Here is a 21,958-nt window from a genome sequence, read left to right on the forward strand (position 1 = left end):
CCTCTCTTGTCAACCATGGTTCCCTCACTCGACCATCTCTTCCCTGCCTGACAGGGACATACATATCAAGGACACGTAGCACCTGTTCCTTGAACAAGTTCCACATTTCACTTGTGTCCTTCCCTGCCAGCCTATGTTCCCAACTTATGCACTTCAATTCTTGTCTGACAACATCGTATTTACCCTTCCCCCAATTGTAAACCTTGCCCTGTTGCACGTACCTATCCCTCTCCATTACTAAAGTGAAAGTCACAGAATTGTGGTCACTATCTCCAAAATGCTCCCCCACTAACAAATCTATCACTTGCCCTGGTTCATTACCAAGTACTAAATCCAATATTGCCCCTCCTCTGGTCGGACAATCTACATACTGTGTTAGAAAAGCTTCCTGGACACACTGCACAAACACCACCCCATCCAAACTATTTGATCTAAAGAGTTTCCACTCAATATTTGGGAAGTTAAAGTCGCCCATGACTACTACCCTATGACTTCTGCACCTTTCCAAAATCTGTTTCCCAATCTGTTCCTCCACATCTCTGCTACTATTGGGGGGCCTATAGAAAACTCCTAACAAGGTGACTGCTCCTTTCTTATTTCTGACTTCAACCCATACTACCTCAATAGGGTGATACTCCTCGAACTGCCTTTCTGCAGCTGTTATACTATCTCTAATTAATAATGCCACCCCTCCCACCTCTTTTACCACCCTCCCTAATCTTATTGAAACATCTATAACCAGGGACCTCCAACAACCATTTCTGCCCCTCTTCTATCCAAGTTTCCGTGATGGCCACCACATCGTAGTCCCAAGTACCGATCCATGCCTTAAGTTCACCCACCTTATTCCTGATGCTTCTTACGTTGAAGTAGACACACTTCAACCAATCTCTGTGCATGCAAGTACTCTCCTTTGTCAGTGTTCCCTTCCCCACTGCCTCATTACACGCTTTGGCGTCCTGAATATCGGCTTCCTTAGTTGCTGGACTACAAATTCGGTTCCCATTCCCCAGCCAAATTAGTTTAAACCCTCCCGAAGAGTACTAGAAAACCTCCCTCCCAGGATATTGGTGCCCCTCTGGTTCAGATGCAACCTGTCCTGCTTGTACAGGTCCCACCTTCCCCAGAATGCGCTCCAATTATCCAAATACCTGAAGCCCTCCCTCCTACACCATTCCTGCAGCCACGTGTTCAACTGCACTCTCTCCCTATTCCTAGCCTCGCTATCATGTGGCACCGGCAACAAACCAGAGATGACAACTCTGTCTGTCCTGGCTTTTAACTTCCAGCCTAACTCACTAAACTTGTTTATTACCTCCACACCCCTTTTCCTACCTATGTCGTTGGTACCAATGTGCACCACGACTTCTGGCTGCTCCCCCTCCCCCCTAAGGATCCTGAAGACACGATCCGAGACATCCCTGGCCCTGGCACCCGGGAGGCAACATACCTTCCGGGAGTCTCGCTCGCGACCACAGAATCTCCTATCTATTCCCCTAACCATTGAATCTCCTACAACTATTGCTTTTCTATTCTCTCCCCTTCCCTTCTGAGCCCCAGAGCCAGACTCAGTGCCAGAGACCTTGCCGCTAGGGCCTTCCCCCGGTAGGTCATCCCCCCCAACAGTATCCAAAACTGTATACTATTTTTTGCCAAACATTCATTTTGGAAAAAAAGTGATTTTCTCGGTAAGGTAAGCATTTTAGGATGTCGTTTAGGAGACCCAATAGTTCCGAAAAATGCAAAGTGTGCTCTTCCTTGGTGTCAGTGTGTAGGAGCAAGTCATCCACATAGTGAATGAGGCATTCGGGTCGGGGAAATTTTGCTAATCTGTTCGCCAAATGTCAGTGAAAAATGGAGGGGGAGTTGTGGAAGCCTTGTGGAATGCATGTCCACCTGTACTGCTGTCCGTTAAAGATGAACACAAATTTGTACTGGCACGTTTTATCCAATGGAATGGACCAAAAGCCATTGCTAATGTCCAGAACCGTGAAACATTTTGACTGTAGTCCCTGCTTTAACATGGTCTCGGGACTCGTGGCAACGGTGGGGGCTGCTAACGGAGTTACTTTGTTTAATTCTCTATAATCGATGGTCAGTTGCCATGAACCATCTGGATTTCTTACGGGCCAAATCGGGGCATTGTTCGTTGAGGGTACGGGCTGAATTACACCTTGATCTAATCAACTTTGGATTACTTTAGTTGTCTCCCCCTTGGTTTGCTGTGGAAATCTGTACTGTTTCTGGGGCTTGGGATCAGAACCTGTAACGGTGACCATTCCTGGAATTTTACCGCAATCGTGCCTTTGCTGGGCAAATCTCTTATTTGGAAGAGCCTGCCTGCGTCCAACAGCACTGAGCGCCCACCACAAATTCGATGTGGCAACCCCTGATTGGACTTGATCGATAAGGGTGATGGAGCCCTGATCAATTGATTGACAATGACCCAGAGACCGCCCAACAAAGGGCATGAAATCCAAGCGGGTTAAAAGGTGCCGCAACCAACAACGAATAAGGCTGAAGAGAAAGACCATCCATCACCCGACCAATTGATGGAAGACCAGAGCCAGGAACAGACCAGACCAAGACTGGACATTGAGGACTACAAGATTCGGGATACTGATAACGGCTGGTACTGGTACGGTCTGGTCACTCTGAAGTTAAGTTAAGGCCTTGTGCGTACTAGCTTTGTAGTTTGACTTAAGTGTGTGTGTGACCAATTAACAGTAACAATTGTGTGATAATGAATAAATATTGAAATATTGGGTAATGAACCGGGCCAAGTGTTAGATTTGTTTGTGGGAGAGCTCTTTGGAGACAGTGACCACAATTTGGTGTCTTTCACTATTGCAATGGGGAGGGATGGGGCCATACGGCAGGGCAAGGTTTATGATTGGGGGAGGGGTAATTGATGCGATTCGACAAGAATTAGGGAGCATAAGATGGGAACAGAAACTGTCAGGGAAAGGCACAAATGAAAAGTGGAGCTTGTTCAAGGAACAAACACTGCGTGTCCTTGATGGCCGTGTGAGGGAATCATGGTTCACAAAAGAGGTTGAATGTCTTGTCAAGAGGAAAAAGGAAGAGTTTGTAAGGATGAGAAAACAAGGTTCAGTCGGGTCGCTTGAGGGCTACAAGGTAGCAAGGAATGAACTGAAAAAAGGGCTTAGGAGAGCTGGGAAGGGGCATGAGAAGTCCTTGGCGGGTCGGATCAAGGAAAACCCCCAAGGCTTTTTACTCTTATGTGAGAAATAAAAAAATGACCAGGGTTGTTGCCGATTTTGCCTTAGTTCAATTGCTGTTTTATTACCTTTGCTCTCGAGTCGCCAGGTATCTTTATGATACTGCCACGTGAGTCAAGTCAGAGTAATGATCAATAATCCAATACACCGATTAGTAAGATTTAAATCAAAGCACATTTATTATACACGGTAATAAAACGGTAACTCATGCACAAATTCTACGTCTAAGCTACTTCTACAACTAACAGGCCTATACTTAACTTGGAACTGGCCCACCAGGTCAGGGAAACAAATGGCCTTTCGTTCAGGTTCTGAGCCTGCGGGATTCGAAGTTGGTACAGATTGGTAGCTAGGAGCGCCTATCTCGTAGCGAGCATTGAATTAAGACTTACGGGTTCGATCTTCACTGCTCCGGTCACTGTCAATGTTGGTTCGTTGTTGCTGGGTGACCCGGGTAGGAAGAAGAGCTGAAGAGGAGCTGCTGAAGAGTTGGAGAAGCGAGCGATTTGAACTTGGGACTCAATTCTTCTAGTCCCCAGGGGCTTCCCGCCTTTCGGGGCAGACCCTGTACCTGTCCCAAGTGATTGGACTTTGTCCCAATCGCTTGGTTCGATTTTCTCCAATGCTGGAGTGGTTCCCTGATCGATGGGCGGTCTTGAGGTACTCATTCACCTCCTTTTGTGTAGGCTCCTACTGCCACTGGTTTTGCTTTGTGTATCTAAATGTTGCTTATTGTTCCCGGGGATTGCTCATTAGTATGCAGATGGCTGTTGTTTTGTTATGCTGATGGTTGCTGGTATCGAGAGTGTCTGGCCTTTCCAGATGTAAATACACAGCCAACCTGCAGCTGCTCGTTTGTGCCTTGTTGGCTGACTTTCCCATCAGCCTTTGCCGTTCGCCATTTTGAATCAGGAGTTGGCCATTTTAAGTGGCTACAGGGTGAAGGACAGTAGTGGGAACTTGTGCATGGAGTCAGAAGAAATAGGAGGCGTTGAATACTCTTCTTCAGTGTTCACAAAGGAGAGGGGCCATGTTTTTGAGGATGTGTGTGTGATTCAGGCGGGTAGGCTGGAGGAAGTACATGTTCTGAGGAAAGATGTTTGAGCAATTTTGAAAAACATGAGTCGACAAGTCCCCTGGGCCAGATGGGATATACCCAAGGATTCTTTGGGAGGCAAGGGCTGAGATTGCAGAGCCTTTGGCTTTGATCTTTGGGTCCTTGCTGTCCACGGGGATAGTGCCAGCGGACTGGAGAGTGGTGAATGTTGTTAATCTGTTCAAGAAAGGGAATAGGAATGACCCTGGTAATTATAGGCCAGTTAGCCTTACTTCGGTGGTCGGGAAGATAATGGAAAAGGTCCTGAAGGATAGGATCTCTGACCATTTGGAAAGATGCAGCTGAAACCGTGATAGTCAACACGGATTCATGAAGGGTAGGTCTTGCGCCTCACAAATTTGATTGATTTCTTTGAGGCGGTAACTAAGTGTGTAGATTAAGGTAGAGCAGTTGATATTGTATACATGGATTTTAGTAAGGCGTTTGATAAGGTTCCCCATGGTCGGCTCATGAAGTAAGTAAGGAGGTGTGGGATAGAGGGAAATTTGGGCAATTGGATAAGTAACTGGCTATCACATAGAAGCGGGTGGTGGTGGATGGAAAATTTTCAGACTGGAGACCAGTTACCAGCGGTGTACCACAGGGATCAGTGCTGGGTCCTCTGCTATTTGTAATATTTATCAATGACTTGGAGGAGGGGACTGAAGGGTGTGTCAGTAAATTTGCTGATGACACCAAGATTGGTGGAGTAGTGGATGAGGTGGAGGGCTGTTGTAGGCTGCGGAGACATTGAGAGGATGCAGATCTGGGCTGAAAAATGGCACATATGTTTAACCCTGATAAGTACGAGGTGTTTCATTTTGGTAGAAAAAATTTGATTGTGGATTACAGGGTCAACGGCAGGGTTCTGAGGAATGTGGAGGAACAGAGAGATCTTGGGGTTCATGTCCACAGACCTCTGAAGGTTGCCACTCAAGTGGATAGAGCCGTGAAGAAGGCTTATAGTGTGTTAGCGTTAATATTAACAGGGGGCTTGAGTTTAAGAGCCACGGGTTTATGCTGTAACTATACATGACCCTGGTGAGATCACATTTGGAGTATTGTGTGCAGTTCTGGTCACCTCATTATAGGAAGGATGTGGAAGCATTGGAAAGGGTGCAAAGGAGATTTACCAGGATGCTGCCTGGTTTGCAGGATAGGTCCTATGAGGAAAGGTTGAGGGTGCTCGGGCTTTTCTCTTTGGAGCGGAGGAGGAAGAGAGGCGACTTAATAGAGGTTTATAAGATAATGAGGGGGACGTTCAGAGACTATTTCCTCGGGTGGATGTAGCTGTGACAAGTGGGCATAACTATAAGATTGAGGGTGGGTGATATAGGAGGGATGTCCGAGGTAGGTTCTTTACTCAGAGAGTGGTTTGGGTGTGGAATGGACTGCCTACTGTGATAGTGGAGTCGGACACTTTAGGAACTTTCAAGCGGTTATTGGATAAGCACATGGAGCACACCAGAATGACGGAGTGGGAGAGCTTGATCTTGGTTTCGGACAATGCTCGGCACAACATCGAGGGCCGAAGGGCCTGTTCTGTGCTGTTCTATGTTCTTGTTACACTTGTGGTTTCTTTTACTTTTCCAATTAGGATTTCTAATTCAAACGTTTTGTGGGTTCTCTCGGAGTGACCCAGTCACGCCTGGGTCGAGTCCTGTCAGATGTCGCCAATAACTTGCATTTTTGTTACCTGCTACAAACTACAAATGACAGTCAATAATGCTGCCCTTCTTTCTTTAGATATCGATATTATATTGTTTTCAGAGTCGCCAGGTATCAAATGATACCGCCACAAGGTTCAACCGGGTATCGATCAAAGAGCCAAACAACCAGTTAGTTCAAGATCAATGGTACTTTATTTACACACAAGATTAACTGACACATGCAACATACACAATACCAGTTGAACTACACCTAACAACTATAACAACCTGTACTTAACTTCAGGCACCCGACTTAGGTCAGAGGCCTTTGTTCGAATCTGGATCTACTGGGTCTGGAGAAGTAACTGCTGCTCAGCTAGGCTCATCCGTCTGGTAGCGAGTGTTGAACTTACTTCTGGCGGAGCTACGATTGGAGATGGACGTTGCCGGAGCACCAGGTCCAAAATTGAAGTAACACATGGCAGTGTCTCTCTTTATCCTTGGGGAGTTTCACGCTCTTTTGGGCGATCCTCAGGTTTGGACCCAATTAATTGTGCAGTTCTCGATCACTGCCTTTGATCTGAGATGGCTGGGCGTGTCCTAAGCGGTCATTGACCCTGTTGTTTATGCTTCCTGAGTAAAGGGAGTGGCGCCGAAATGTCTGGACTTGTATCGGTTACCTGAGTATCAATCCTTTGTCTTACGGAGATGGGCCATAAAATGCTAATCGGTTGGGGGTTTCGATGCTGTCTGGATTCTTTGCTCACAAATATACATTCAGGCTTGGTGCCTGCCTGAATCTTACATTGTCCACATTTCCCTTTAGGCTTTGCGAACGTCCATGTTTCTTGTTGTAAGTGGCCATCCCAGATGGCTGCAATTCATTTTAAACAAAAGAGATATTCTTGGCGAGTTGAGCATTTGGAGCAATTTGCCATTTGGTTTCATAGCGGTGGCGAGACCAAGGCAGTCCCTGAGTTGGTTGGTGGGCCCGTGTCGCTCGCCGCACTGAGGATTCGGGCCTGGAGAGCGACTGTCCGAAGGCTGTCAGCTGCCCAGTGTCGGGAGCACAGGGTTCACGAGACGCTCTGTAGCGGGGTGCGGGTCTCACTCGTGCCTGACACTGTGTCGCCCCTCACCCCCTCTGGGGAACTCCCAGATTCTGGCACATCAAAATTGAAGGTTCTTTTGTTTTTCTGCCTCTGTAGATAGTTCAGGCAGTGCCCTACTGGGCCCCCCTTCACCAACACTCCGACTCCCTCCCTCTCCATCACCCTCCCCCCCCCCCCCCCTTCCTTTCCCTTCTGTTGGTACAGAGTTGAGGGTATCTGGTCTCTCCAGCGCAAAGTTTAGTGCTTGTACCATTTGTATTTTGTAGAAACGTGTTGTGAACTGTTTTAATAATCAGAGCCTCCCCTCCCTGTACATTGGTACTGAGCTGTACTCTATATCTAACCCGTTACACCATCATTATAATCTCAAAAAATTACTCACTGCGATAATGTAATGTACCCAATTGGGGGGGGGGGGGGGGGGGGGGGAGGCACAGTGGTTAGCACAGCTGCCTCAGGGCGCTGAGGTCCCAGGTTCAATCCTGGCGCCTGGTCACTGTCCGTGTGGAGTTTGCACATTCTCCCCGTGTGTGCGTGGGTTGCGCCCCCACAACCCTAAAGATGTGCAGGATAGGTGGATTGACCACATTAAATTGCTCCTTAATTGGAAGAAATTAATTGGGTACTCTAAATTTAGAAAACAATACATACCCAATTGGTGTACACTTGTCACAGTTTGATATAAAGCAGAGTCAAATGTTTTGAGACTGATCAGCTCAGCCTAATTAGATTAGATAGATAAAATGTGACCAATCACAGTTTCTTATCCTTTTATTAACATAGAAAGTTAATGTTTCTCTAAAAACATTTTGCAATGCAAAAGTATCTCCAGTTGTGTAACTACTAATCATTGAAGCAATTAAGAAGTCCACTTTTGCTTTCTTTTTGTTCCAAACAGTTCAGTTATTCAGAACTTTGTACATCTTTTGTTCTACAAACACATCCTTAAACTACAAAAATCCACGACACATGCAGTGCTTTGGTCAGCTGCAACTCTCTGAAATTATATAACAATATGGTTGACTACCCTGGGAACCCCGAATCACACATCATGCAGGTGCTCCGTTTGCCCTGGTCTTCCCTGCGTCTTCACATGAGATTTCACCCTGTTTCAAAAAAAGTGAAAGGAATAGAATACATTAGTGACAAATATGAAAGGTCACACAAATATGAAAGATAAGAACAAGTGGAAGCACAGAGGTTTGTAACTCCCGAGATGCTTCTGACTGAAACACTGGGACCTCCACCGATGGCCCCAGTGGGACCTCTGCCGACGGCCCCAGTACAATTTGTGCTGTGACTGATGCTCTTAGCAAAATTAAACAATACAACAGGGTTGAGTGCCCATAAAAGATGCCAGTACACAAGGTAAATCTTTGTGCACTTCTCTGCATCGATATGAATTGCTGACACAAGCAGATGATCCTTTATACATCCTGAAGGCAGCACACCATTTCTTCAGTACTGCACTGTCTGGTAAGCCTGAATTACATACTCAAGTTTCGGAGTGGGACACAAATTCATCAGTTCCAATTCCCTTAACAGTGCTATTAAGCAAAGCTGACTGGGTAGATTGCACTTTTGGAGGGGCAGAACCTTGGGAGAGCCAAACTGCCAGTGGAGCAGTTACATTAAATAAATTAAGTGGTTCAGTGGTCACTGTCCGTGTGGAATTTGCACATTCTCCTAGTGTCAAAGAACAAAGAACAAAGAAATGTACAGCACAGGAACAGGCCCTTCGGCCCTCCAAGCCCGTGCCGACCATACTGCCCGACTAAACTACAATCTTCTACACTTCCTGGGTCCGTATCCTTCTATTCCCATCCTATTCATATATTTGTCAAGATGCCCCTTAAATGTCCCTATCGTCCCTGCCTCCACTACCTCCTCCGGTAGTGAGTTCCAGGCACCCACTACCCTCTGCGTAAAAAACTTGCCTCGGACATCTACTCTAAACTTTGCCCCTCTCACCTTAAACCTATGCCCCCTAGTAATTGACCCCTCTACCCTGGGGAAAAGCCTCTGACTATCCACTCTGTCTATGCCCCTCATAATTTTGTATACCTCTATCAGGTCGCCCCTCAACCTCCTTCGTTCCAGTGAGAACAAACCGAGTTTATTCAATCGCTCCTCATAGCTTATGCCCTCCATACCAGGCAACATTCTGGTAAATCTCTTCTGCACCCTCTCTAAAGCCTCCACATCCTTCTGGTAGTGTGGCGACCAGAATTGAACACTATACTCCAAGTGTGGCCTAACTAAGGTTCTATACAGCTGCAACATGACTTGCCAATTCTTATACTCAATGCCCCGGCCAATGAAGGCAAGCATGCCGTATGCCTTCTTGACTACCTTCTCCACCTGTGTAGCCCCTTTCAGTGATCTGTGGACCTGTACTCCTAGATCTCTTTGACTTTCAATACTCTTGAGGGTTCTACCATTCACTGTATATTCCCTACCTGCATTAGCCCTTCCAAAATGCATTACCTCACATTTGTCCAGGTTAAACTCCATCTGCCATCTCTCCGCCCAAGTCTCCAGACAATCTAAATCCTGCTGTATCCTCAGACAGTCCTCATCGCTATCCGCAATTCCACCAACCTTTGTGTCGTCTGCAAACTTACTAATCAGACCAGTTACATTTTCCTCCAAATCATTTATATATACTACAAAGAGCAAAGGTCCCAGCACTGATCCCTGTGGAACACCACTGGTCACAGCCCTCCAATTAGAAAAGCATCCCTCCATTGCTACCCTCTGCCTTCTATGGCCTAGCCAGTTCTGTATCCACCTTGCCAGTTCACCCCTGATCCCGTGTGACTTCACCTTTTGTACTAGTCTACCATGAGGGACCTTGTCAAAGGCCTTACTGAAGTCCATATAGACAACATCTACTGCCCTACCTGCATCAATCATCTTAGTGACCTCCTCGAAAAACTCTATCAAGTTAGTGAGACACGACCTCCCCTTCACAAAACCGTGCTGCCTCTCACTAATACGTCCATTTGCTTCCAAATGGGAGTAGATCCTGTCTCGAAGAATTCTCTCCAGTAATTTCCCTACCACTGAAGTAAGGCTCACCGGCCTGTAGTTCCCGGGATTATCCCTGCCACCCTTCTTAAACAGAGGAACAACATTGGCTATTCTCCAGTCCTCCGGGACATCCCCTGAAGACAGCGAGGATCCAAAGATTTCTGTCAAGGCCTCAGCAATTTCCTCTCCAGCCTCCTTCAGTATTCTGGGGTAGATCCCATCCGGCCCTGGGGACTTATCTACCTTAATATTTTTTAAGACACCCAACACCTCGTCTTTTTGGATCACAATGTGACCCAGGCTATCTACACCCCCTTCTCCAGACTCAACATCTACCAATTCCTTCTCTTTGGTGAATACTGATGCAAAGTATTCATTTAGTACCTCGCCCATTTCCTCTGGCTCCACACATAGATTCCCTTGCCTATCCTTCAGTGGGCCAATCCTTTCCCTGGCTACCCTCTTGCTTTTTATGTAAGTGTAAAAAGCCTTGGGGTTTTCCTTAACCCTATTTGCCAATGACTTTTCATGACCCCTTCTAGCCCTCCTGACTCCTTGCTTAAGTTCCTTCCTACTTTCCTTATATGCCACACAGGCTTCGTCTGTTCCCAGCCTTTTAGCCCTGACAAATGCCTCCTTTTTCTTTTTGACGAGGCCTACAATATCACTCGTCATCCAAGGTTCCCGAAAATTGCCGTATTTATCTTTCTTCCTCACAGGAACATGCCTGTCCTGTATTCCTTTCAACTGACACTTGAAAGCCTCCCACATGTCAGATGTTGATTTGCCCTCAAACATCCGCCCCCAATCTATGTTCTTCAGTTCCCGCCTAATATTGTTATAATTAGCCTTCCCCCAATTTAGCACATTCATCCTCGGACCACTCTTATCCTTGTCCACCAGTACTTTAAAACTTACTGAATTGTGGTCACTGTTACCGAAATGCTCCCCTACTGAAACATCTACCACCTGGCTCATTCCCCAATACCAGGTCCAGTACCGCCCCTCCCTAGTTGGACTGTTTACATATTGTTTTAAGAAGCCCTCCTGGATGCTCCTTACAAACTCTGCCCCGTCTAAGCCCCTGGCACTAAGTGAGTCCCAGTCAATATTGGGGAAGTTGAAGTCTCCCATCACCACAACCCTGTTGTTTTTACTCTTTTCCAAAATCTGTCTACCTATCTGCTCCTCTATCTCCCGCTGGCTGTTGGGAGGCCTGTAGTATACCCCCAACATTGTGACTGCACCCTTCTTATTCCTGATCTCTACCCATATAGCCTCACTGCCCTCTGAGGTGTTCTCTCGCTGTATAGCTGTGATACTCTCCTGAACAAGTAGCGCAACTCCGCCTCCCCTTTTACATCCCCCTCTATCCCGCCTGAAACATCTAAATCCTGGAACGTTTAGCTGCCAATCCTGCCCTTCCCTCAACCAGGTCTCTGTAATGGCAACAACATCATAGTTCCAAGTAGTAATCCAAGCTCTAAGTTCATCTGCCTTACCCGTAATGCTCCTTGCATTAAAACATATGCACTTCAGGCCACCAGACCCGCTGTGTTCAGCAACTTCTCCCCATCTGCTCTGCCTCAGAGCCACACTGTCCCTATTCCCTAGTTCTCCCTCAATGCTCTCACCTTCTGACCTATTGCTCCCGTGCCCACCCCCCTGCCATACTAGTTTAAACCCTCCCGTGTGACACTAGCAAATCTCGCGGCCAGGATATTTATGCCTCTCCGGTTTAGATGCAACCCGTCCATCTTATACAGGTCACACCTGCCCCTGTGTCTGCGTGGGTCTCACCTCCACAACCCAAAGATATGCAGGGGAGGTAGATTGTTCATGTCAAATTGCCCACTATTTAGAAAAAAAGAATTGGGCAAGGTTTAGAGGAGATGTATGAGGCAATTTTTTTTTTTAATACACAGAGGGCAGTGGGTGCCTGGAACTCGCTGCCGGAGGAGGTGGTGGAAGCAGGGACAATAGTGACTTTTAAGGGGCATCTTGACAAATACATGAATAGGATGGGAATAGAGGGATACGGACCCAGGAAGTGTAGAAGATTTTAGTTTAGACGGGCAGCATGGTCGGCACAGGGTTTGAGGGCCAAAGGGCCTGTTCCTGTGATGTACTTTTCCTTGTTCTTTGTAAATTTATCTCAACATTTTTTTTAGCAATGCTCAAGGAGCAGGGAGGTTCTCCCAGTTTCTTGCCCAACATTAATCTCTCAAGCAACATCACACAACCCAGAAATAGCTGGAAATCAGGATTGGGGAGGAAGGAACTCAGGAAAATTTCCTCTCAGGCCAAAGGGGCTGGTTTAGCACAGTGGGCTAAACAGCTGGTTTGTGATGCAGAACAATGCCTACAGCGCGGGTTCAATTCCCGTACCGGCCTCCCCGAACAGGCGCCAGAATGTGGTGACTAGGGGCTTTAAACAGTAGCTTCATTGAAGTCTACTTGTGACAATAAGCGATTATTATTATTAATATGATGGGCACGTTAGGTGAATTGGCCATGCTAAATTGCCCCTTTAGTGTCCAAAAAGGTTAGGTGGGGTTACTGGGTTATAGGAATAGGGTGAAGGTGTGAGCTGCTCTTTCCAAGGGCCAGTGTGAACCTGATGGTCGAATGGCCTCCTTCTGCACTGCAGTGATTCTATTCTACAACTGATTGATGTATATAAAATACTAAGAGAGATAGATAAAGTAAATGTAGACCAAATGTTCCCCCTTGTAGGGCAGTCTACAACTAGAGGTCATAGATTAAAAAAAAAAAAATTATCCCCCTTTTTCACATTTACTCCCAAATTTACACCCACCAACAATAAACAAAAAGCAGTAACGAATATAATGTCAATCCCCATACCAACAACAATCCCATCCTCCCACCAACCCCCAAACAATGTTAACGCATGTTAACATAAACAGAAAACAAAAAGGAATCAGGAATCACCCACAGTCGCCATTATCACATACAGTCTCCTCCCCCAAATCCTCCCACTCCCGCTAATGTTCGATTTTATCCAATTCGTGAAAGTGAATAATGAATAATGCCCATGAATTGTAGAACCCCTCCATCCTTCCCCTCAGTTCAAACTTAACCTTCTCAAGAGTCAAGAATTCCAACAGGTCCCCCCGCCACGCCAGGGCACAGGGTGGAGAGGTTGCTCTCTATCCCAACAGGATCCGCCTTTGGGCGATCAACGAGGCGAAGGCTACAGCATCTGCCTCCGCACCAGTTTCCACCCCCAGCTGGTCCGACACCACGAATACGGCCTCCCGAGGGCCCGGGTCCAGTTTCACGTGCACCACTTTAGAGATTACTCTAAAAACCTCCTTTCAGTAATCCTCCAGCTTTGGACAGGATCAAAACATGAACGTGATTCACAGGCCCTCCCCCGTAACGTTCACACAAATCTTCTACCCCCTCAAAGAGCAGGCTCACCTGTGAGGTGTGCTCTATATATCAGCCCCAGCCTCGCACACTTTCCGAAGCACCTCACACCAGAACCCCTCCTCCATACCCTCTTCCAAACCTTCCTCCCACTTTGCTTTGATCCCTTCCAGTGGTGCCTTCTCCTCTTCCAAAATAGCCCCGTAAACTGCCGACACTACCCCCTGAAACTGATTTGTAGTTCAGGAGATAGCGTTGCTGGAGTTCAGGAAGTTGAGGGTAGTGCAGTATTGAGGAAGGTACCAAAGTCACAAGAGTGACTGATATATAGAGCTGCAGGCATGAAGGTGGTTTGAAGTGTGTCTACTTAAATGTGAGGAGCATCAGGAATAAGGTTGGTGAGCTTGAAGCATGGATTGGTACATGGGACTACGATGTTGTGGCCATTACGGAGACGTGGACAGAACAGGGGCAGGAACTGTAAATTCTATGATTCAATGAATGGTTGTTGGAGGTTCTGGGGTTTAGCTGTTTCAGTAAGATTAGGGAAGGTGGTAGAAGAGGTGGAGGAGTAGCATTGTTAATCAAGGATAGTATAATGACTGCAGAAAGGCAGTTCGAGGAGGATCTGTCTACTGAGGTAGTGTGGGCTGAAGTTAGAAATAGGAAAGGAGCGATCACTTTGTTAGGAGTTTTCTATAGGCCCCCAAACAGTAACAGTGATGTACTGGAAAATTGCAATGCAGATTTTGGATAGGTGCAGTAGTCACAGGGTAGTTGTCATAGGTGACTTTAACTTTCCAAACATTGATTGGAACCACTATAATTCGAATAGTTTGGATGGGGCTGGTTCTATCCAGTGTGTGCAGGAGGGTTTCCTCACACAATATGTGGATAGACCAACAAGAGGCGGGGCCACATTGGATTTGGTGCTGGGTAATGAACCGGGCCAAGTGTTAGATTTGGTTGTGGGGAACTTCCGGTTGCGGCGATGTGGAGCTAAGCCGCACGATTCGGCAGCTCCCGCAATCATGGACTTTCGGGCTCTCTCGAGGAGCCCCAACAGGAAATTTTTGAAGACGTTCCATGTGGGAAGGGAAGAGTGAGGTCCCCCTTCACCGTTTAGAAGCGAAACGGCCAAAAAAGCGGCGTTGGAGCAGCGGGAGAAGCGAGGAAAAAAAACAAAATGGCGGCGGCCGGGGATAAAGTGGAATGCGGGCCGGAGCTGCAAGAGTTCATTAAGCGCTGTTTCGAGGAGCTGCGGAAAGAGATGCTGGCTCCTATGCTGTCGGCGATTGAAGGACTAGGGATGACCCAGAAGGCCCACGAGGTAAAGATCCAGGAGGTGCAGAAAAAAGTCAATGAGAACGAGGATGAGATCTTGGGCCTGGCGGTGAGGGTGGAGGAGCACGAGGCGCTGCACAAGAGGTGGGCGGGAAGATTCGAAGACCTGGAGAACAGGTCGAGGAGAAAGAATCTTCGGATCCTGGGTCTCCCTGAAGGAGGGGGCCGATGCAGGGGCACGATGCTCGAGTCGATGATGGGCGCGGAGGCCCCTTTGAGGCCTTTGGAGCTGGATGGGGCACACCGGGTGCTGGCGAGGAGGCCCAAGGCTAATGAGCCGCCAAACAGTGAGGTTTCACTGTTTCACAGACAGAGAGAGGGTCTTGAAATGGGCCAAGAAAGAGCGGAGCAGCAGCTGGGAGAATGCGGAGATCCGAATATACCCGGACTGGAGCATGGACGCTGCAAAGAGGAGAGCGGGTTTCAACTGGGCCAAGGTGGTGCTGCACCGGAAAGGAGTGAGATTCGGAATGCTGCAGCCAGCGCGATTGTGGGTCACATACAAGGATCAACACCACTATTTTGAAACGCCTGAGGAGGCTTGGACCTTTATTCAAACTGAAAAGTTGGACTCAAACTGAGGGTTTGTGAGGGTGGGAGGGATGTTTGTTGTACATAGGGTGTTAATCACGTGCAGGAAATGTTCCACGGGCTGGGGGAGGGATGGGGATGGGGAAAGGGACCGGGTGAGAAGACCGTACGAGACAGTGGGCGCTGGTCCTGGAGGGAGAGGAGGCTCGGGGATGGGGGGAATGAGACAAGGCTGTGACAGGAGCTGCGCCAGAGGGGGCGGGGCAGGCTTAGGAAAACGCGGGTTTTCTCCCACGCTAGGGAAGAAAGGAGGGGGGGGGGGGGGGAATGGAGGAGCGCACACTGATTGGGAGATTCACAGTCAATGGGACGGCGGGGGAAGCCGGGCTCAGCAGGTGTCAGCTGACTTACGGGAGTGCTATGGGGGGAGCGAAAAAGCTAGACACGGGTCTAGCGGGGAGGAAAAAAGGGTTGCTGCTGCACTGGCCGAAGGGGAAGGGGACAACAAAGAACAAAGAACAAAGAAATGTACAGCACAGGAACAGGCCCTTCGGCCCTCCAAGCCCGTGCCGACCATACTGCCCGACTAAACTACAATCTTCTACACTTCCTGGGTCCGTATCCTTCTATTCCCATCCTATTCATATATTTGTCAAGATGCCCCTTAAATGTCCCTATCGTCCCTGCTTCCACTACCTCCTCCGGTAGTGAGTTCCAGGCACCCACTACCCTCTGCGTAAAAAACTTGCCTCGTACATCTACTCTAAACCTTGCCCCTCTCACCTTAAACCTATGCCCCCTAGTAATTGACCCCTCTACCCTGGGGAAAAGCCTCTGACTATCCACTCTGTCTATGCCCCTCATAATTTTGTATACCTCTATCAGGTCGCCCCTCAACCTCCTTCGTTCCAGTGAGAACAAACCGAGTTTATTCAATCGCTCCTCATAGCTTATGCCCTCCATACCAGGCAACATTCTGGTAAATCTCTTCTGCACCCTCTCTAAAGCCTCCACATCCTTCTGGTAGTGTGGCGACCAGAATTGAACACTATACTCCAAGTGTGGCCTAACTAAGGTTCTATACAGCTGCAACATGACTTGCCAATTCTTATACTCAATGCCCCGGCCAATGAAGGCAAGCATGCCGTATGCCTTCTTGACTACCTTCTCCACCTGTGTTGCCCCTTTCAATGACCTGTGGACCTGTACTCCTAGATCTCTTTGACTTTCAATACTCTTGAGGGTTCTACCATTCACTGTATATTCCCTACCTGCATTAGCCCTTCCAAAATGCATTACCTCACATTTGTCCAGATTAAACTCCATCTGCCATCTCTCCGCCCAAGTCTCCAGACAATCTAAATCCTGCTGTATCCTCAGACAGTCCTCATCGCTATCCGCAATTCCACCAACCTTTGTGTCGTCTGCAAACTTACTAATCAGACCAGTTACATTTTCCTCCAAATCGTTTATGTATACTACAAACAGCAAAGGTCCCAACACTGATCCCTGTGGAACACCACTGGTCACAGCCCTCCAATTAGAAAAGCATCCCTCCATTGCTACCCTCTGCCTTCTATGGCCTCGCCAGTTCTGTATCCACCTTGCCAGTTCACCCCTGATCCCGTGTGACTTCACCTTTTGTACTAGTCGACCATGAGGGACCTTGTCAAAGGCCTTACTGAAGTCCATATAGACAACATCTACTGCCCTACCTGCATCAATCATCTTAGTGACCTCCTCGAAAAACTCTATCAAGTTAGTGAGACACGACCTCCCCTTCACAAAACCGTGCTGCCTCTCACTAATACGTCCATTTGCTTCCAAATGGGAGTAGATCCTGTCTCGAAGAATTCTCTCCAGTAATTTCCCTACCACTGAAGTAAGGCTCACCGGCCTGTAGTTCCCGGGATTATCCTTGCTACCCTTCTTAAACAGAGGAACAACATTGGCTATTCTCCAGTCCTCCGGGACATCCCCTGAAGACAGCGAGGATCCAAAGATTTCTGTCAAGGCCTCAGCAATTTCCTCTCCAGCCTCCTTCAGTATTCTGGGGTAGATCCCATCAGGCCCTGGGGACTTATCTACCTTAATATTTTTTAAGACACCCAACACCTCGTCTTTTTGGATCACAATGTGACCCAGGCTATCTACACCCCCTTCTCCAGACTCAACATCTACCAATTCCTTCTCTTTGGTGAATACTGATGCAAAGTATTCATTTAGTACCTCGCCCATTTCCTCTGGCTCCGCACATAGATTCCCTTGCCTATCCTTCAGTGGGCCAACCCTTTCCCTGGCTACCCTCTTGCTTTTTATGTACGTGTAAAAAGCCTTGGGATTTTCCTTAACCCTATTTGCCAATGACTTTTCATGACCCCTTCTAGCCCTCCTGACTCCTTTCTTAAGTTCCTTCCTACTTTCCTTATATGCCACACAGGCTTCGTCTGTTCCCAGCCTTTTAGCCCTGACAAATGCCTCCTTTTTCTTTTTGACGAGGCCTACAATATCACTCGTCATCCAAGGTTCCCGAAAATTGCCGTATTTATCTTTCTTCCTCACAGGAACATGCCTGTTCTGTATTCCTTTCAACTGACACTTGAAAGCCTCCCACATGTCAGATGTTGATTTGCCCTCAAACATCCGCCCCCAATCTATGTTCTTCAGTTCTCGCCTAATATTGTTATAATTAGCCTTCCCCCAATTTAGCACATTCATCCTCGGACCACTCTTATCCTTGTCCACCAGTACTTTAAAACTTACTGAATTGTGGTCACTGTTACCAAAATGCTCCCCTACTGAAACATCTACCACCTGGCCGGGCTCATTCCCCAATACCAGGTCCAGTACCGCCCCTTCCCTAGTTGGACTGTTTACATATTGTTTTAAGAAGCCCTCCTGGATGTTCCTTACAAACTCCGCCCCGTCTAAGCCCCTGGCATTAAGTGAGTCCCAGTCAATATTGGGGAAGTTGAAGTCTCCCATCACCACAACCCTGTTGTTTTTACTCTTTTGCAAAATCTGCCTACCTATCTGCTCCTCTATCTCCCGCTGGCTGTTGCGAGGCCTGTAGTATACCCCCAACATTGTGACTGCACCCTTTTTATTCCTGATCTCTACCCATATAGCCTCACTGCCCTCTGAGGTGTCCTCTCGCAGTATAGCTGTGATATTCTCCCGAACAAGTAGCGCAACTCCGCCTCCCCTTTTACATCCCCCTCTATCCCGCCTGAAACATCTAAATCCTGGAACGTTTAGCTGCCAATCCTGCCCTTCCCTCAACCAGGTCTCTGTAATGGCAACAACATCATCGTTCCAAGTAGTAATCCAAGCTCTAAGTTCATCTGCCTTACCCGTAATGCTCCTTGCATTAAAACATATGCACTTCAGGCCACCAGACCCGCTGTGTTCAGCAACTTCTCCCCGTCTGCTCTGCCTCAGAGCCACACTGTCCCTATTCCCTAGTTCTCCCTCAATGCTCTCACCTTCTGACCTATTGCTCCCGTGCCCACCCCCCTGCCATACTAGTTTAAACCCTCCCGTGTGACACTAGCAAACCTCGCGGCCAGGATATTTATGCCTCTCCGGTTTAGATGCAACCCGTCCATCTTATACAGGTCACACCTGCCCCGGAAGAGCTCCCAGTGGTCCAGATAACGGAAACCCTCCCTCCTACACCAGCTGTTTAGCCACGTGTTTGTCTGCTCTATCTTCCTATTTCTAGCCTCACTGGCACGTGGCACAGGGAGTAATCCCGAGATTACAACCCTCGAGGTCCTGTCTTTTAACTTCCTGCCTAGCTCCCTGAACTCCTGCTGCAGGACCTCATGCCCCTTCCTGCCTATGCCACAGAAGAGGTGGTCGGGGCGGGGTCTCCCGTCTGGGGGACTGGAGGGTGAGGGCAGTGCGGGCAGGGGACTGGCCTAGAAAAGGAGATGGCTAGTCGGCGGGGGGTGGGAGGCCCCCCAATCCGGCTGATAACGTGGAATGTGAGGGGCCTGAATGGGCCGGTAAAGAGGGCCCGAGTGTTCGCGCACTTAAAGGGACTGAAGGCAGACGTGGTCATGCTCCAGGAGACACATTTGAAGGTGGCGGATCAGGTCAGGTTAAGAAAGGGATGGGTAGGACAGGTATTCCATTCGGGGCTGGACGCGAAGAACAGAGGGGCGGCAATATTGGTGGGGAAGCGGGTGTCGTTTGAGGCCAAGAATATCGTAGTGGACAATGGATGTTGATACGTGATGGTGAGCGGTAAGTTGCAGGGGACGTGGGTGGTATTGGTAAATGTATACCCCCGAACTGGGACACCGCCGGATTCATGAAGCGCATGTTAGGGCGCATTCCGGCCCTGGAGGTAGGAAGCTTGACAATGGGTGGGGATTTTAATACGGTGTTGGACCCAGCACTGGATCGCTCCAGATCTAGGACCGGAAAGAGGCCGGCGGCGGCCAAGGTGCTTAGGGGGTTTATGGATCAGATGGGGGGAATGGACCTGTTGAGGTTTGCCAGGCCGCAGGCCAGGGAATTTTCTTTTTTCTCCCACGTGCACAAAGCCTACTCCCAGATAGATTTTTTTGTTCAGGGCAGGGCACTGATCCCGAAAGTGGAGGGAACGGTGTATTCGGCCACAGCCATTTCAGATCATGCCCCGCACTGGGTGGAACTGGAGTTGGGAGAGGAGAGGGACCAACGCCCGCTGTGGCGGTTGGATGTGGGACTGCTGGCAGATGAGGCGGTGTGGGGGAGGGTGAGGGGGTGTATCGAAAGGTACTTGGAGGCAAACGACAACGGGGAGGTGCGGGTGGGGGTGGTATAGGAGGCGCTGAAGGCGGTGATCAGGGGAGAGCTAATCTCCATCAGGGCTCATAGGGAGAAGATAGAGGGCATGGAAAGGGAGAGGTTAGTGGGGGAGATTTTAAGAGTGGACAGGAGATACGCAGAGGCCCCGAAGAGGGATTACTTAGGGAAAGACGACGTCTCCAGACGGAGTTTGACCTGTTGACCACAGGGAAGGCAGAGGCACAGTGGAGGAAAGCGCAGGGGGCGACGTATGAGTATGGGGAGAAGGCGAGTCGGATGCTGGCACACCAGCTCCATAAGAGGATGGCAGCGAGAGAAATAGGTGGAGTTAAGGATGGAAGGAGAGCTACGGTGCGGAGTGCGACGAAAGTAAATGAGGCATTCAAGGCCTTCTATGAGGAGCTGTACAGATCCCAGCCCCCAGCGGGGGAAGAGGGGATGAGACGATTCCTGGACCAACTGAGGTTCCAGAGGGTGGAGGAGCAGGAAGTGGCTGGCTTGGGGGCACCAATTGGGTTGGAGGAGCTGAGCAAAGGTTTGGGGAGTATGCAGGCAGGGAAGGCCCCGGGACCGGACGAGTTCCCGGTTGAGTTCTACAGGAGGTGCGTAGACCTGTTGGCCCCGCTGCTAGTGAGGACTTTTAATGAGGCAAGGGAGGGAGGGACCCTGCCCCCGACAATGTCGGAGGCGACGATCTCTTTGTTCCTGAAGCGGGACAAGGACCCACTGCAATGTGGGTCGTACAGGCCTATCTTGCTCCTCAACATGGATGCTAAGTTGCTGGCAAAAGTGCTGGCTACGAGGATCGAGGACTGTGTCCCGGGGGTGATTCACGAGGACCAGACGGGATTTGTAAAGGGCAGGCAACTAAACACCAATGTGCGGCGGCTCCTAAACATGATAATGATGCCATCGGTGGAGGGAAAGGCAGAGATAGTGGCAGCTATGGACGCGGAGAAGGCCTTTGACCGAGTAGAGTGGGAGTACCTCTGGGAGGTGCTGTGTAGGTTTGAGTTCGGGGAAGGGTTTATTAGTTGGGTTAAGCTCCTTTACAGAGCCCCGGTGGCGAGTGTGGTTACGAATCGGCGGAGGTCGGAGTATTTTCGTCTGTACCGTGGGACGAGGCAGGGGTGCCCCCTGTCCCCCCTGTTGTTTGCATTAGCAATTGAACCCTTGGCCATGTCATTAAGGGAGTCTAGGAAATGGGGGGGGGGGGGGGGGGGGGGGGGGGGGGTGGTGGTCCGAGGGGGAGAGGAGCATCGAGTGTCGCTTTATGCAGATGACCTGTTGCTGTATGTAGCGGATCCAGTGGAGGGGATGGTGGAGGTCATGCAGACTCTAAGAGAGTTTGGGGATTATTCGGGCTATAAGCTTAATGTAGGGAAGAGTGAGCTCTTTGTAGTACAGGCAGGAGACCAGGAAAGGGGGACAGACGATCTACCGCTGAGGAGGGCGGGAAGGAGCTTTTCGGTACCTGGGGATCCAAATAGCTAGGAGTTGGGGGGCCCTACATAAACTGAATCTGACGAGGCTGGTGGAGCAGATGGAGGAGGACTTCAAAACGTGGGATATGTTGCCGCTCTCGCAAGCGGGTCGAGTGCAGTCGGTCAAAATGGTGGTCCTCCCGAGGTTTCTTTTTGTGTTTCAGTGCCTTCCCATCGTGATCACCAAGGCCTTTTTTTAAAAGAGGGTAGGCAGGAGCATTATGGGGTTTGTGAGGGCGAATAAGACCCCGAGGGTAAGGAGAGGGTTTCTGGA

The 21,958-nt window shown here is 48.9% G+C and overlaps 1 protein-coding gene across 6 annotated transcripts in view; it reads right to left on the bottom strand.

The window, feature by feature from the left end:
* Window positions 1–7,857: 7,857 nt before the first annotated feature.
* ccar1 (cell division cycle and apoptosis regulator 1) overlaps window positions 7,858–21,958 on the bottom strand; it is a 409,621-nt gene continuing 395,520 nt past the window's right edge. For all 6 annotated transcript variants that reach the window (XM_072478734.1, XM_072478736.1, XM_072478731.1 and 3 more), the window contains one exon: window positions 7,858–8,205. In XM_072478734.1, coding sequence (XP_072334835.1) covers window positions 8,149–8,205 — 57 coding nt within the window. In that variant the 3' untranslated portion in view covers window positions 7,858–8,148. The remainder of the gene's footprint in view (window positions 8,206–21,958) is intronic.

Source organism: Scyliorhinus torazame, chromosome 16, assembly GCF_047496885.1.
Source record: "Scyliorhinus torazame isolate Kashiwa2021f chromosome 16, sScyTor2.1, whole genome shotgun sequence".
Taxonomy (NCBI): domain Eukaryota; kingdom Metazoa; phylum Chordata; class Chondrichthyes; order Carcharhiniformes; family Scyliorhinidae; genus Scyliorhinus; species Scyliorhinus torazame.